Here is a 14,105-nt window from a genome sequence, read left to right on the forward strand (position 1 = left end):
GGCCACGTCCTTGATCGGTGATGCGAGACCTACCACCGCCAACTCGACTGCTTCTTTCTCAGTCAAACGAGCCGAATAGCATCGGTTCCTAACGGTCCTGAAGCGCTGGACGTATTCTGACACTGTTTCTCCGCGCTTCTGACGTACTTGTGCTAAATCGGCTATGCCGGCCTCGGAAGCCTCTGAGTGATAATGTACGTGGAACTGCTCTTCCAACTGCTTCCAAGTCCGGATTGAGTCTGGTGGTAGCGATGTGTACCACCCGAAAGCCGATCCGGTGAGGGACTGTGCGAAGAACCTCACACGCAGCTCATCTGATGCTGAGATCATGCCCAGCTGTGCCAAATATCGGCTCACATGCTCGATGGGGCTGGAACCATCTGATCCATTGAACTTGGAGAAGTCTGGGAGCCGATATTTGGGTGGTAGCGGGATCAATTCGTACGCGTTGGGGTATGGCTTGGAATAGCCGATTGTCCTCCTTTTCGGCACCATGCCGAACTGGTCTCTCAAGATGGTACTGATCTGATCCACGGTGCTGGCTGCCGGGGTCGAACTCTGAAGATTCACCGGGGTGGCATACTTAGCCAGCCATGCTTGCTTTTCCAGCTCTGAGCCAACTGCAGGAGCTGTGCTCTGGAGGTTTGTCGGAGTGGCATACTTAGCTAGCCATGTCTGCTTCTCAAGATCTGTTCCCGAAGCTCCTCCTGTTGTTCCAGAAGTCCCTGCTGTTGCAGTCTGGTTTGTGAGTGCCCAGTTACTGCAGTCTGGCACGTATGTGCACGTGTATCCGTGAGGGATCTCCTTAGGCGCCTCATGCAAGAATTGGTAATCACTAGGGTCACCACCGATCTTGTAGACGACGTATGCCGGTGAATCCGGCACTTCCCGAGCGCTGCCCGGCTAAAATGGCAACGGTGGATGGGACTGGAGTGGTATCTCTCCTTGGTGAGTCCCGAGAGCTGGTCCTGACGGAGAGTACTGATGCCTCATGATCTCCTGGATCACCCGAAGAGCGACACGCTCCAAAGTGTTCACCAGGCTTTCAGAATGGCGGTGCAGCGAGTGAGCTACCATGAAGTTAATCTCCTGACGCAGGGACCTGGTGCGTTCTTCTGACGGGGCGGACAGGTCCACTCCATCGAGCGCGCCTTCAGGGTTGAACCCCTTCCACCTGATGCCATGTGAGCGGGTTCTGTGAAAAGAGCCGATGAGGTCAGCTTCGAGGAGTGCTTTGACCTCGTAGTACTTCTTCTTGAGCTCCTCGGTCAGGTCGTCGTACGTGACTGGCGTGCCTTCCGCCATCTCAGATGTAGATGGCGATGGGGTTGATGTCGAAGATTGTCCCACCGGGCGTGCCAGAATGTGTTGGCGTCAGAAACCCACCGGCGAGCAGCGACGGGCAACACAGTAGAGCCGGGAACAACCTAGGGCTGCGGCTGGCCCTGGTCCCTCCGAGCGACAGCCCGCAAGTCTTCTGGAACGCACGCGCCGATGCTGGTGCAAGGGCGTGCCACCTGACCTTATACCTGGTCAGGAAGGTGATGGATGATGCCTCGCTTAGTTTCCTGCATGGCATACACGTAAACATTAAATACGAGCCTCGATCGGCTCTCAGGTTATCCTGTGAATCGGCTCAAAGAGCCGATCCACCCATGATTCGTACGAGGTGCACGAATATATGGTGGTCCTGCTTGATCGAAATAAAGCTAAAACGACCTACTACGATTTAGGGTTTTCACCGCATAATCGGAACATCCTACTCGTGATTGAGCCTCGCGGCCACGCACGGTGATCGTAAACCGACCCTAGACAAGGCCTAAAAACCAACACGAGGTTGATCCTCGGAACATCCTGTCTAGGGCTAGCAAATAACACCCGACGCGCCACTGGATCCTTCAACCCGTTTGTAAGGCCTAACTATGCAGATATTAAACTAATCCTTGTAGAACAAGGAGCAACCATAACGGATCGGATCTACTTAATAACGATCAAGCGGGGTGCCGCCCCTACACCTGAGATAGGTGTAAGGGCGGCTAGACGTCTCAGGGTTGCACGACGATAGCATATGATATGAAGAACAATGCTAACCCTAACACGTCTAAGATAACTACGTTGCTCGCCATCAAAAAGGCTTCAGCACGAGCAACGCATGGATAACGAATAAACTTGTACTGCCTAGATCACAAGGAGCGATCTAGGCAGCATGATGCTTACCCGGAAGAAACCCTCGAGTCGGGGGAGTTGGCGATGCGCCGAGATTGGTTTGTGTTGAACGTTGGTTGTTGTTTATTACCCTAGATACATATTTATAGTCCGTAGACTTTCTAACGTGGGAATAGTCCCAACCGTGTACGAGCCAAACTCTAACTAACCGACACGTATCCTACTATGTTACAGATACAAGGGCAAACTAGCCCAAACTTCGTGTACAAGGCCGGTTCACATATTCTTCCATATATATATTCTTCAAGCCCAAATCTTGATCGCGGCCCACCTCTGACTCGGTCAAATTCCGGTGATAACAATACTTCAATCGAATCATCGGCGTGGATGACTTCTACTTCATCTCCATCCCACTGTATCAAGCATTGGTGCATCGTGGATGGAATGCAGCAGTTGGCGTGGATCCAGTCTCTCCTTAGCAAGACATCATAGGTGCTTTTACTGTCGACGATGAAGAACGACGTAGGGATAGTTTTCCGGCCCAACGTTAGGTCTACACTCAGAACGCCTTGAGCGTCTGACGCTTGGCCGTTGAAATCGCTTAACGTGACGTTGGTCTTGATCAGATCCGAGTTGGAGTGTCCCAAACGCCGCAGCATGGAGTATGGCATGATGTTGACTGCCGCTCCCGTGTCAACCAGCATCCTGCCGACGGGCTGCCCATTGATATATCCTTTTAGGTACAGGGCCTTCATATATTTGTAGCTTTTCTCCCGTGGCTTTTCAAAAATGATTGGTCGTGGGCCGAAGTCGAACTGCGCTATCGGCACCTCTTTGTTCCTTGGAGCGCAGAACTCTGAGGGAAGCATGAACACCATATTGGTGCCAGCCGATGCCTTCGCATCGGCTTTCGTCTGTTTGGGGCGCCATTCCTTCTTAGGTGGTCGATCTTCTGCGTCCAAGGTTTGCTGGATCTTCTCGGCCAGATCGGGCCGTGCCTTCCTTAATGTGTGCAGGTACTGCGCCTCAGCTTCTTCCAAGCTACGCAGTCGCTGGACCCTTCGTTTCTGGGAGTGACTAAGTCCGTCTGGGCACCACCTTGGCCGATGGTATCGGTCTTCTTCCTCGTCTTCTGATTTCTCAAGATCTTCCTCCTGAGGTGGCTCTGCTCGCCTGTTACGGGAGGGGAGTGTCTCTCCTTTTCTGCCTACACTCTGGGCAATTGTCGATTGTGGGCAATAGGCTCATCCCTGAATCCCAGCAATGTTTGAAGAAGGGGCATTCCCAGTGCCTGTGCATGTCCCTCTGTTCTCGTGACTTCTCCCTCGTGCGACGCTCGTATCTTTCGTCGTCCCGATCGTGCCGACGCATTCTTCTGTCGTCGACGTCAGACCGATGATACTCCTGGTCATCGCTGTCATACCGCCGACGTTGGTCATACTGGCGACCGTACTTGTTAAGGAGATGGTCTGAGAGTGGCCGCTGGTAGCGCACACTCCTGACTTGCTTTTCAGTGATGTACTTTTTATCGTCACGTTGAAGCCGATCGCTTGAACCGGCCTCCTCTTTGTCCTTGCCACTAGCGTGACTGCTTTCTTCTTTGTCCTTGCCATGGCAGTATACGGACCCTACCATGTTGACATCGAACGAAAGGTCTAGCCGACGCCTTGCGGATCGGCTAAGTTCTACCATGTTGACGCCAGGGAACGGCTGCGTGTCTATCTTCATGGCGTACTGACCGAAAATCAGACGGCCTTGTTCTATCACCATTTGAATCTGCTGACGCAACACCTTGCATTCGCTGGTGACATGGGTGAACGAATGGTGCCACTTGCAGTACGGTTTTCCGTTTAGCTCTTGCATTGTAGGGATCTTGTGGCCTTCGGGTAACTTCAGCTGTTTCCCTTTGAGCAGCAGGTCAAAAATCTGTTCAGCTTTGCTCACATCGAAGTCAAATCCCTTCGCTGGTCCTTGTGGTTTTACCCATGTACACGGCACGGGGGATGCCCCCCGAGCCCATTCAGCTATGGCGACCTCCTGGTCTTCTACAGAGTCTTCCAATTCGTCCGCCTCGACCAAGGCGACTGGGCGTTTGAACTTGTCCAGGTACAACTCCGGGTGACGCTGCTCATATGCTGTCAACTTCTGAGCCATTTGCGCCAGCGAGTTGTACTCTACTTGGAACACCAAATCCTTGAATGGTGTTGCGAGGCCATGTACTGCCAGCTCGACTGCTTCCTTCTCAGTTATACGAGGCGAATAACATCGGTTCTTGATAGTCCTAAAGCGCTGGACATACTCACACACCGTCTCTCCACGCCTCTGCCGTACCTGAGCCAGGTCGGCAATGCCAGCTTCGGTAGTCTCTGTTTGATATTGTAGGTAAAACTGCTCCTCTAGCTGTTTCCATGTCCGGATGGAATCCGGCGGCAGTGAGGTGTACCAATCGAAAGCTGGTCCTGTGAGAGACTGCGCAAAGAATCTTACGCGCAGCTGGTCCGATGCTGAAATCATACCTAACTGTGCTAAATATCGGCTGATGTGTTCGATGGAGCTGGATCCATCTGACCCACTGAACTTTGAGAGCTCAGGGAGCCGATATTTGGGTGGCAGTGGAATCAGATCATAGTCATCAGGGTACGGCTTGGAATAGCCGATTGTTTTCCTCTTTGGCAATAAGCCGAACTGTTCTCTCAAGATTATGCTGACCTGTTCCACTGTGTTGGCTGCGGGAGCTGTGCTGTTATGACTTGTTGCGGTGGCGTATTTAGCTAGCCACGCCTGCTTTTCTGCATCCGCTCCAGGAACCACAGCTAGTGCTCCAGAAACTCCTCCTGTTGAAACTTGGTTTGTGCGCACGAAGGAGTTAGAATCCGGCACGTATGTGCACACATATCCATGTGGGATCTCCTTGGGTGGCTCGTACAGGAACTGGTAGTCGCCAGGATCGCCTCCAATTTTGTAGACGACGTACGCCGGCGAAGCCGGCGGTTCTGGGGCTGTCAGTGCGAAGGGTAGCGGTGGTCTGGTTTGTAAAGGGATCTCTCCTTGGTGAGTACCTAGGGTAGGCCCCGATGGGGAATACTGATGTTTCATGATCTCCTGGACCACGCGAACCGCAACGCGCTCAAAGGCATTTACCAGACTCTCAGAATGGCGGTGTACAGAGTGAGCCACCATGTAGTTGACTTCTTGGCGCAGAGCTCTATTGCGTTCCTCTGAAGGGGTAGACAGATCTACTTGGTCCAGAACACCCTCCGCCGAGAAACCTTTCCACCTAATGCCATGTGAACGGGTCTTTGAGAAAGAGCCGATGAGGTCGGCTTCGAAGAGAGCCTTGAGCTCATCGTACTTCTTCTTGTGCTCGTCAGGCAGCTCGGCGTACGTGACTGGGTCGCCAGCTACCTCAGTTGTAGACGTCGACATGGTTGCTGAAGACTGTCCCACCGGGCGTGCCAGAATGTGTTGCCTGCCAAAATCCACCGGCGAGCTTGGCGACGATCAACACCATAGAGCCGGGAGGCTCCCAGGACTGCGGTTGGCCCTGGTCCCTCGGGCGACGGCCCGCAATACCTTCTGGCACACGTCCCAGCTAAATGCAAGGGCGTGCCACCTGACCTATACCTGGTCAGGGAGGTGTTGGATTGCTTCGATTAGCTTCCTGCATGGCAAAAACATGTAAACATTAAATACGAGCCCCGATCGGCTCTTACGTTGTTCTGTGGATCGGCTCAAAGAGCCGATTGTCCCATGGTTCGTATTAGATTTGCAATAAACATGGGAATCTTGCTTAGTCAATATCAAGATGGACCAATCTACGACAATTTAGTGTTTTCACCGCATAACCGGAACATCCTACGCGTAATTGGGCCTAGCAGACACGTAAGATAATAGGAAAGCTAGTCCTAAAGAGGCCTAAAAACCAACATGAAGTCGATCCCCGGAACAATCCCTCTAGGCACAGAAAAACTACATCTTATGCGCTAGCGGATCGTCCAACCCGTTTATAAGGCCTAACTATACGGATATTAAACCAATCCTTGAAGGACAAGGAACAACTATAACAGATCAGATCTATCGAGCAAAGACTAAGCAAGAAACTACCCTTACACCTAAGATAGGCGTAAGGGTAGCTAGACGTTGAAGGGTAGCATAGCTAAACATGATATCAGAAAAGCATCTATATCAACCCTAAAACATCTAAAGATAAAGACGTTGCTCGCCATCAAAAGCGCTTCAGTACGAGCAACATCACGTAACGAATAAACAGATACTGCCTAGATCGTAAGATACGATATAGGCAGCATGACGCTTACCCGGGAGAAAACCCTCGAAACAAGGGGTGGCGATGCGCCTAGATTGGTTTGTTGTGAACGTGTTCGTCCTCCTTCTCAATATCCCTATATACATATTTATAGTCCGTAGACTTTCTAACGTGGGAACAATCCCAACCGTGCACGAGCTAAACTCGAGCTCTTTATTCCTAACCGACACGTATCCTACTAAAGTTACAGATACACGGGCCACTTGGCCCAAAATCTCGTACAAGGCCGATTCGCACCCGTTTTACATCCATGGCTTCCAAGCCCATTTAAATTGCGGCCCACCTCTTGACCCGGTTAAATTCTGGTGATAACAGCTATTTTCTCTAAATTAAATAGGTAAGGACCCCTTTTCTTTATAAGAAATTTCCAGGAACATATCATAAGTATTGAAACTATAATTTCTTGCGTGGTTAGACCAGGCTAACTAATGTCTGCCTCATGTAGATTTATGATGATTATGTATGAAGGCCCAGAAAAATGTACGAGCTTCTATACAATAGTAGTTTTCAAAAGGAAAGATATTTATACAACGGTAAATGGACTATTTAATATGCGCTTCTTCAACTCTAGCTAAAAGTTGCATAATTCTAGAAAATAGATCTACTTAAGTGATGTAAATGGTTGCTATTTTTTCTTAGGTTAAGGTTATTCCAGACGATGTGTTTCATCCCTAAGGGGTGCTATGGTGAGTTGATGTATACTGGTTGATGCAATGATTTTCATTGGTATGTACAGAGTAAGGACTGATTATCTGAAATTGACTGCAGGGTCAATACTGTAATTCAGACAACTCATGAACTGACTATTCGTGAACAATTGGAGGAGCAGGGTAATGTTAACACAACTAAGTTCAGATAGCTGCACATAACATCTGCAACTATCGAGTGCTTAAGCTACCTACAGGAGTTGATGCATCTTCAGAAAACACAATCATGGTAGTACAACTATATTACGTGTAGTTTTCATCAGCTATTGATATGATGTTGCTAGCTACTTAATCACTTGACTATTCATGCTATTCCATTTTGACTAATCGGTGGTTACCGCATTCATTTACTTACAACTTAGGCATTGCAATGTTTGGTTTCTATTATCATGGACACCCCTTGCTCACCTTGTGACTCCCCTTATTGTCTCCAACCACTTCTGTATTGTAGATTTAGGTATTCTAGATATAGGTTTACTTTTGTAGTAACATAATTAAGTCTGCCTTTCTGTAATGTAAGAGTTTTTTCCAACAAGAGCGAAAAAGCGACATGGACAATCTTCGGTATTTTAGACCGACATAACAAAGATAGTAACTAATGTGTTGTTCTTAGCAGAATCATCTTCCTGCTATATATTCAAAACTCCATGCCATATATATTCCTGACACATGGACTTGCAGGTTTGATTACTGAACTTTACAAGTTTGAACTATGCTGAACTTGTTGGCTTGCAATTCTTTAGCCTTCAGTAATTGATCTCAAGTCTGTGGTTGGCTGGTTGCTATTTTATCAAGACAACAACAGGCTGAAGGCCAACAATAAACACAGTAGACGCTTCGATTTGGCATCTGTACATCAGCAAATTATTGAACTAGACAAATTACAATGTAATTTATAGTTTACCTTTGTCAAGAGTATATGAGCCTGAAACTAGACCTACCGTTCCGCCATCCATGCATGTAAGTGCCTTTTTCTCCTTTCTTCTTTATTATACCTACATCAAAAAACTCGCCATGTGATGTCGGGTCCCTCCAGAATCTGATGCTTAGTCCTTTGAATGCCCTTAATAAATCAATTGTGCATCTACTAAGTGTTCTTTCTTAACCGTTTGCCATGAATGATACACAGGACTAATAAAGGCATGATGCTACCAGGGTTACATTTTTCTGTACAAAGACAGGCGCCCAGGTCACCAATTCTGTTTCAGCTCAAATACAATATACATAGTAGTAAATTACATATGTTGTAAATTTTGCTAATTTTGCTAAATCTAGAGCAGCACAAATATATCTAAAGTTAGGCTTTCGATCATTGATTTTGAGAGAGTGCACAATCATGACCAACCTGTAGCTGAGCAAGATTCTAGAAGGAGGCAAGGACATCTCTAATTTCCTATGCCACAAGTTGCACTACCCATAAATTCTACGGTAAGAGTACCACTCTCTCTGTCTTCAACTAATCTGCTTAACATTTTCTAGATATATACCAAAAGTTCTTTTGGATCATGGGCACCAGTGATCTCAGTGTATTAAAAAATTCGAAAATTATATTTATATATTTCAAAAAATTATGTAGCAAAATTATAAAAGTAGCCAATGATGTATTACACTAACGTATAAAATCTCAATTACAAATGTTTTGTTTTCTGAGCTACACGAAAATGACAAATTCTGATTTTTTTTGGAGATATTTGAATCACCATACTCAGATCCACATATTTGTTATTTTTGTGCAGCCCAAAATACACATTATTTTCAGTTGAAAATTTACATGTTTGTGGGATACAATACTGACTACATCATGATCTATTTTCAGATTTTTCTAAAACTTAACAATATGATTTTTAATTACTTTTTTCTAAAAAGGGATCACTGGAGCTCATGTGCACCAAATCTCTGTCTAGATATATAGCTTTTTTTAGACGGAGGGAGTACTCTATTTAATGCCATCGTATTCTTATCTTTATGAGTCAAATAGTAACGGTGGTCATTAGTTGCTCTCATCGTACTGTAAGTTCGGTTATTAGTTGCTCTCATTAACTAGCTAGCCGCACCAATCTTAATCTATGCACAATAAGAATGTACTGGCGTGCTAACCGAATCGAATATCATATTGTGCTATACTATATGCAAAAGGAGCAGTCTCTATTTAGAAATTCAGGATAATTATTTTCGCGTGGCTCCCAATTTCAGCTAAATTTGTAGGTCAATCGTTTTTTCTCAGAATTGCAGCATCGGCCAAAAAAGTATTCACTGCGCTGTTCAGTTTTAGAAGAGAACCTGAAATGCTGCTGAGAGCTGAGAGTACGTACACGCTAACTCTTGTCCGTACGGATGAACACATGCTGCAGGCAGTGCTACCGATGTGGAAGGAGTTGGAGTACTTCCAGGAGTACCAGCAGCGGCTAGCCAAGCACGTCGGGCGCGACGGCGCCAAGCACATCGTCTCCAACGCCGCCTACATCGTCAGCGTCGGCACCAATGACTTCCTGGAGAACTACTTCCTCCTCGTCACCGGGCGGTTCCTTGAGTACAGCGTGTCCGAGTACACCGACTTCCTCGTCGCGCGCGCCGAGGAGTTCCTGACGACTATCTACAGGCTGGGCGCGCGGCGGGTCACCTTCGCGGGGCTGCCGGCCATGGGGTGCCTGCCGCTGGAGCGCACTCTCAACGTGATCCGCGGCGGCGGCTGCAACGAGGAGTACAATACGGTGGCTAGGGAGTACAACGTCAGGGTCAACGCCATGATGGCCAGGCTCCGGGCCAAGCTCCAAGGGTTCAGGCTCGCCTACGTCGACGTCTACAATAGCATGGTGGACGTCATCAGCCATCCTGAGAAGCTCGGGCTGGAGAACGTCTCCGAAGGATGCTGCGCCACAGGGAAGGTCGAGATGGCCTACCTCTGCAACGACGTCTCCCCGTTCACATGCCACGATGCTGGCAAGTACTTCTTCTGGGACTCGTTCCATCCCACCGAGAAGCTCAACCGCTTCTTCGCCACAGGGATCACCAAGGCTCTCCTAGAGATAATCTAGCGGACCCCGTATCCTGCGGCCTTCAAAAATACGCATAAAAGGCACGATAAAAACGCGTTTGAAGGACTGAAGATGCGTCGCGCAGTGCCGCACCTCTCGCAGGACCTTAAATCTCAGAGCATCTCCACTCGTCTCCCCGACGAGGCCCCCGAACGACGTTTTTTCCATCCGGACGGCGTAATTCGGCCCAGTCGCGCCCCCGGTTCCTCGTTTTCGTCCGGATTTGGGCCTAAATTCATCCGGCGATCCCACGCCATCCCCGGCCCCCCGGGGAGCGCTCGGGGAGTCCGGACGAAACGAAAACGCGCGTGGCCCCAACTTGTCGGCGACAATGGCCTGGGTTTGTACGGCAATACCCTCGTCTTCCCGATCTACGGCAATACCCTCGTCTTCCCGATCTACGGTAATACCCTCGTCGAACGAAAGCTTTGAACTCTCAAGTGGTACAACATAGATAGATTATATATATTTCAAATATAATTCGAATAAACATAAAAATTACATATAAAAACTTTAAAACAAATTTAAACTACTTCTTCTTCCTACATGGCCCCGCCTCATCGTCGTGGCGGCGACGCTTCTGGCTCGTCACCTCCTCGTCGGAGGAAGTTGAGTCCTCCTCCTCGTCAGTGTCCTCAGCCTCTTCGTCGTCCTCCTCCTGCTGCTCCTCCTCCGCTTCCTCGGCCTCTTCCTCGGCCTGCTCCTTGGCCTCTCCGTCCTCCTCCTCGTCGTCATCCCATGCGTCCTCCTCGTCGTCGTCATCCCATTCGTCCTCGCTGGGCGGTGGGGGGGAATCGTCGCTGCTGGACGATGCAGCTTTATCCCACCAATGACGCCATCCAGGCGGCTTCCCCTCGCTGTCGGTGTCCGATGGCCAAGAGAGATCGCTCATGGTTGACGGAGGATGGTGAGGAGAGAACAGATGAATGGTGTCGGCCGTCGGAAACCGTATATGTAGGTCTCTCGACGAAGAGAGCGGCGGTTGCTCTTCCGCGGAGTTCGTGCTCCATTACGGCGGTTCTCGCATCGAGGCCACTTCGACCGTTCCCGACGAGTCGTTTCGGCTCTCCAGACCACTTCGCGACGGTTCAATGCGTCGAGGGAACTCCGACGATTGCCCTTCCCGGTGACTGCACCGTCGCTATGCACGCGGTGGGTGCGCGTCAGAAGGCGACCATGGGCTCGCGGCTGGGAAAATGGGCCTCCCCAGGCCACAAAATACATCCATCCGGCGCTAAATAACGCGGGATTTCGGCGTGGGGAGCGCCAACGAGTGGGGATGCTCTCATATGCAACATTTCACCACATAGTTTATAAAGTGCAACAATGGCCTAAATATAAACTTAAATTTTAATGTTTTAAACATCACACATTGCAACAATAATTTAAATTACATCAGAAGCTAAAATCCACATAACTAAACAAATAATGGTTCAAATTCCATAGAAATGAATCTGAAATAAACTAAATAAAAGTGACACACTATTGACCATTCCTCTGCCAATGGTGCTCAATGAGATCAATCTGAAACAAATCGTGGGTGATACTTGCGGTGAGCGACCTCGAGTGCCCTGGGCCTTTGCAGGGCTTTACACTAACGACTGCAGGCAATTCGTTTCCGATCCGAGGACCGCTCGTTTCTTCCGGGTGCCCCTATTGAACGCTTTAAGCGGAGTGCAGGATCGGCTCCGCGTAGGAAGGATAGACATAAATGGGCTCGGCCCATTTAAGCATTTACACGTAGCGTACCGTTTCGTCGTACGGTATTTTATTTTGGGCGTTGCTCATTCGTGAAAAGGCTGGAAGCACGTGAAAAATCCGAACAAAATTGTAAACGGAACAAAAATCAAAATTGAATAAATCCAAAACGGAAAAAATTGAAAACAAAGAATTTTAAAATAGAACAAATTTCAGATTTGAACAAATTTCGAATTTGAACAAATTTCGAACTTGAACAAATTAATAATATGAACATTTTTTAAATCAGAACAAATAACAAATGAGAACAAATTTCGAATTTTGTTTAAACTTAAAAATTGTTCAAATTAAAAAAAATCAAATCTAAAAATGTTCAAACTTAAAAAATGTTCAAATTCGAAAAACTTAAACCTTGGAAAGTTCAGAAAAAACCAATCGGAAAAACCAAAAACCGGAGAGAAAAAACCAGCAGAACCCAATGAAAAACCAATAAAAATGAGAAAAACGAAGATAAACCAATTCCGTCGCTAATGGGCCGGCCCAACTCTATCCTGCTCTTAGCGGAGCAATCGCTCGCTCCCCCATTGAGCGGAGAATAGGGATCGCCGTTTCTTCCTCCTTGAGAAGAACCCGGGTGACCAGCCAGAAGAAATGGCTGGAAAAGAAGTCGTTTTGCGGTGTCCCCTCAGATTTAGGGGACGGCTACCTGGATTGAGCTCCACCACATGCAAGCCGCAGAACATGCAGAGCCTCACGCAAATCTCTCGTTAAATCTATCATCACTGCAGGCCCCAACCTTGGTTAACTTCCTTCTCGATCGACCCCCTCGCAGGAATAATATAATCCTCGCATCTTCTCTAAGAAATTAGGCAGAGCTCTCGTATCATCGTCGTCAAGGCGGCGCACCGATGGCGGCATCCGTGCGCACATGGCTGGTGGTGGCGGCGCTGGCGTGTGCCCTAACGCTGCTGCTGCGCTCGGCGGATGCGCAGGCAGCCGGCCCTACGACGGCGTCGCCGGCACAGAAGCCCGTGTGCGTTCCGGGCGCCAAGACGCCGTGCCGCGTGGGCGCGCTGCCGCGCGACCCGGAGAACCAGGAGGAGGAGGGCATGTTCAACGTCAAGGCGAGGGCCCCGAGCGGCGCGGGTGACACCGACAGCGACGACGACTACACCGACCCCGACCAGCCCAAGGACCCCGACCAGCCCGACGACGACGACCTCGTCGTTCTCGGTCACTGAACCATACGATCCACGGACCTGCCCGGCATGATCGATCACGCTTGGCGACAGCCAGCTTGTATGTTGGGCTGGCCTTGCATGTGCTGTTTAATTCTTCAGCTACTTTGTGGTTGCGCTCATGATGTTGTTCAGAGGTATGCTATTGTACGATCCTTAGAACTTTGAAAAGGGCTTTCGTACAGTAAGATTTGGTTACACGAATTAATCCCTAATAGATGATTTCCCGCGAGTTGCGGCGAGAATTTGTAGCACGTCAATCCATGTAGGACAGTGTTAGAAATCCTCATTGAAGCAAGAAAAAAAGGGTTCTACTAAAATACCACAGGAGAGTTGCGACTCGTTCAAATTTTGATTCGTCGCTTAAAAAAAACCTCCCACTTTTGCTTCATTGAAGCAAAAAGCCGTTCGACTGAAGAAAAAAAATGACTCATTCAAGACTCGTCAGAGCATCATACTTCACCGTAGACCTTGCCGGAGACCTTGTCGCAACAATTGTGTACTAATGTAGCAAAATAGCAGGACATTTACAACAAAAAAGTTTATACTATCATAGCATCATCAACTATTAGTCAGCGCACCGCCCGCAACATCCCAACTCCGGCTAGAAGTATCGTCATTTTCTTCTTGCACCATCGTCACTAACCATTTGAAACACCGTCATTGGCTGTTTGCAGCACCGTTGATGACTATTTGTAGCACCGTAGGTAAACGTTTGCAGCACCGCCGATGACAGTTTGCAGCTACGCCGCTCGCAATTGACAGCATCGCCGCTGACCAATTGCAGCCCTCCCAGACACTCTTTGCAGCTTCGCCATCCGTCCTTTGCAGCACCATGAGGGCAAGGACAACTTGCAGCGGCGACGCCATCTGCCGCGCCCAACGGACACCACGCTTCTTCCTCCGGCATGACCTTGATGTCTACGCACGCTTCTAT

The 14,105-nt window shown here is 48.7% G+C and overlaps 2 protein-coding genes across 2 annotated transcripts; both read left to right on the plus strand.

Annotated features, from left to right (window-relative positions):
* Nucleotides 1-9,482: 9,482 nt before the first annotated feature.
* LOC127315289 (GDSL esterase/lipase At4g26790-like) lies at nt 9,483-10,249 on the plus strand. The gene has a single exon (XM_051345790.2). The coding sequence runs from the start codon at nt 9,483-9,485 to the stop codon at nt 10,230-10,232; it is 750 nt and encodes a 249-aa protein (XP_051201750.1). The 3' UTR covers nt 10,233-10,249.
* Nucleotides 10,250-12,637: 2,388 nt separating this feature from the next.
* Nucleotides 12,638-13,273, plus strand: LOC127311686 (uncharacterized). Its single transcript, XM_051342143.2, has one exon. It carries the CDS (start codon nt 12,839-12,841, stop codon nt 13,169-13,171), a length of 333 nt encoding a protein of 110 aa, XP_051198103.1. The 5' UTR covers nt 12,638-12,838; the 3' UTR covers nt 13,172-13,273.
* Nucleotides 13,274-14,105: the final 832 nt, after the last annotated feature.

Source organism: Lolium perenne, chromosome 7, assembly GCF_019359855.2.
Source record: "Lolium perenne isolate Kyuss_39 chromosome 7, Kyuss_2.0, whole genome shotgun sequence".
Classification (NCBI taxonomy): Eukaryota; Viridiplantae; Streptophyta; class Magnoliopsida; order Poales; family Poaceae; genus Lolium; species Lolium perenne.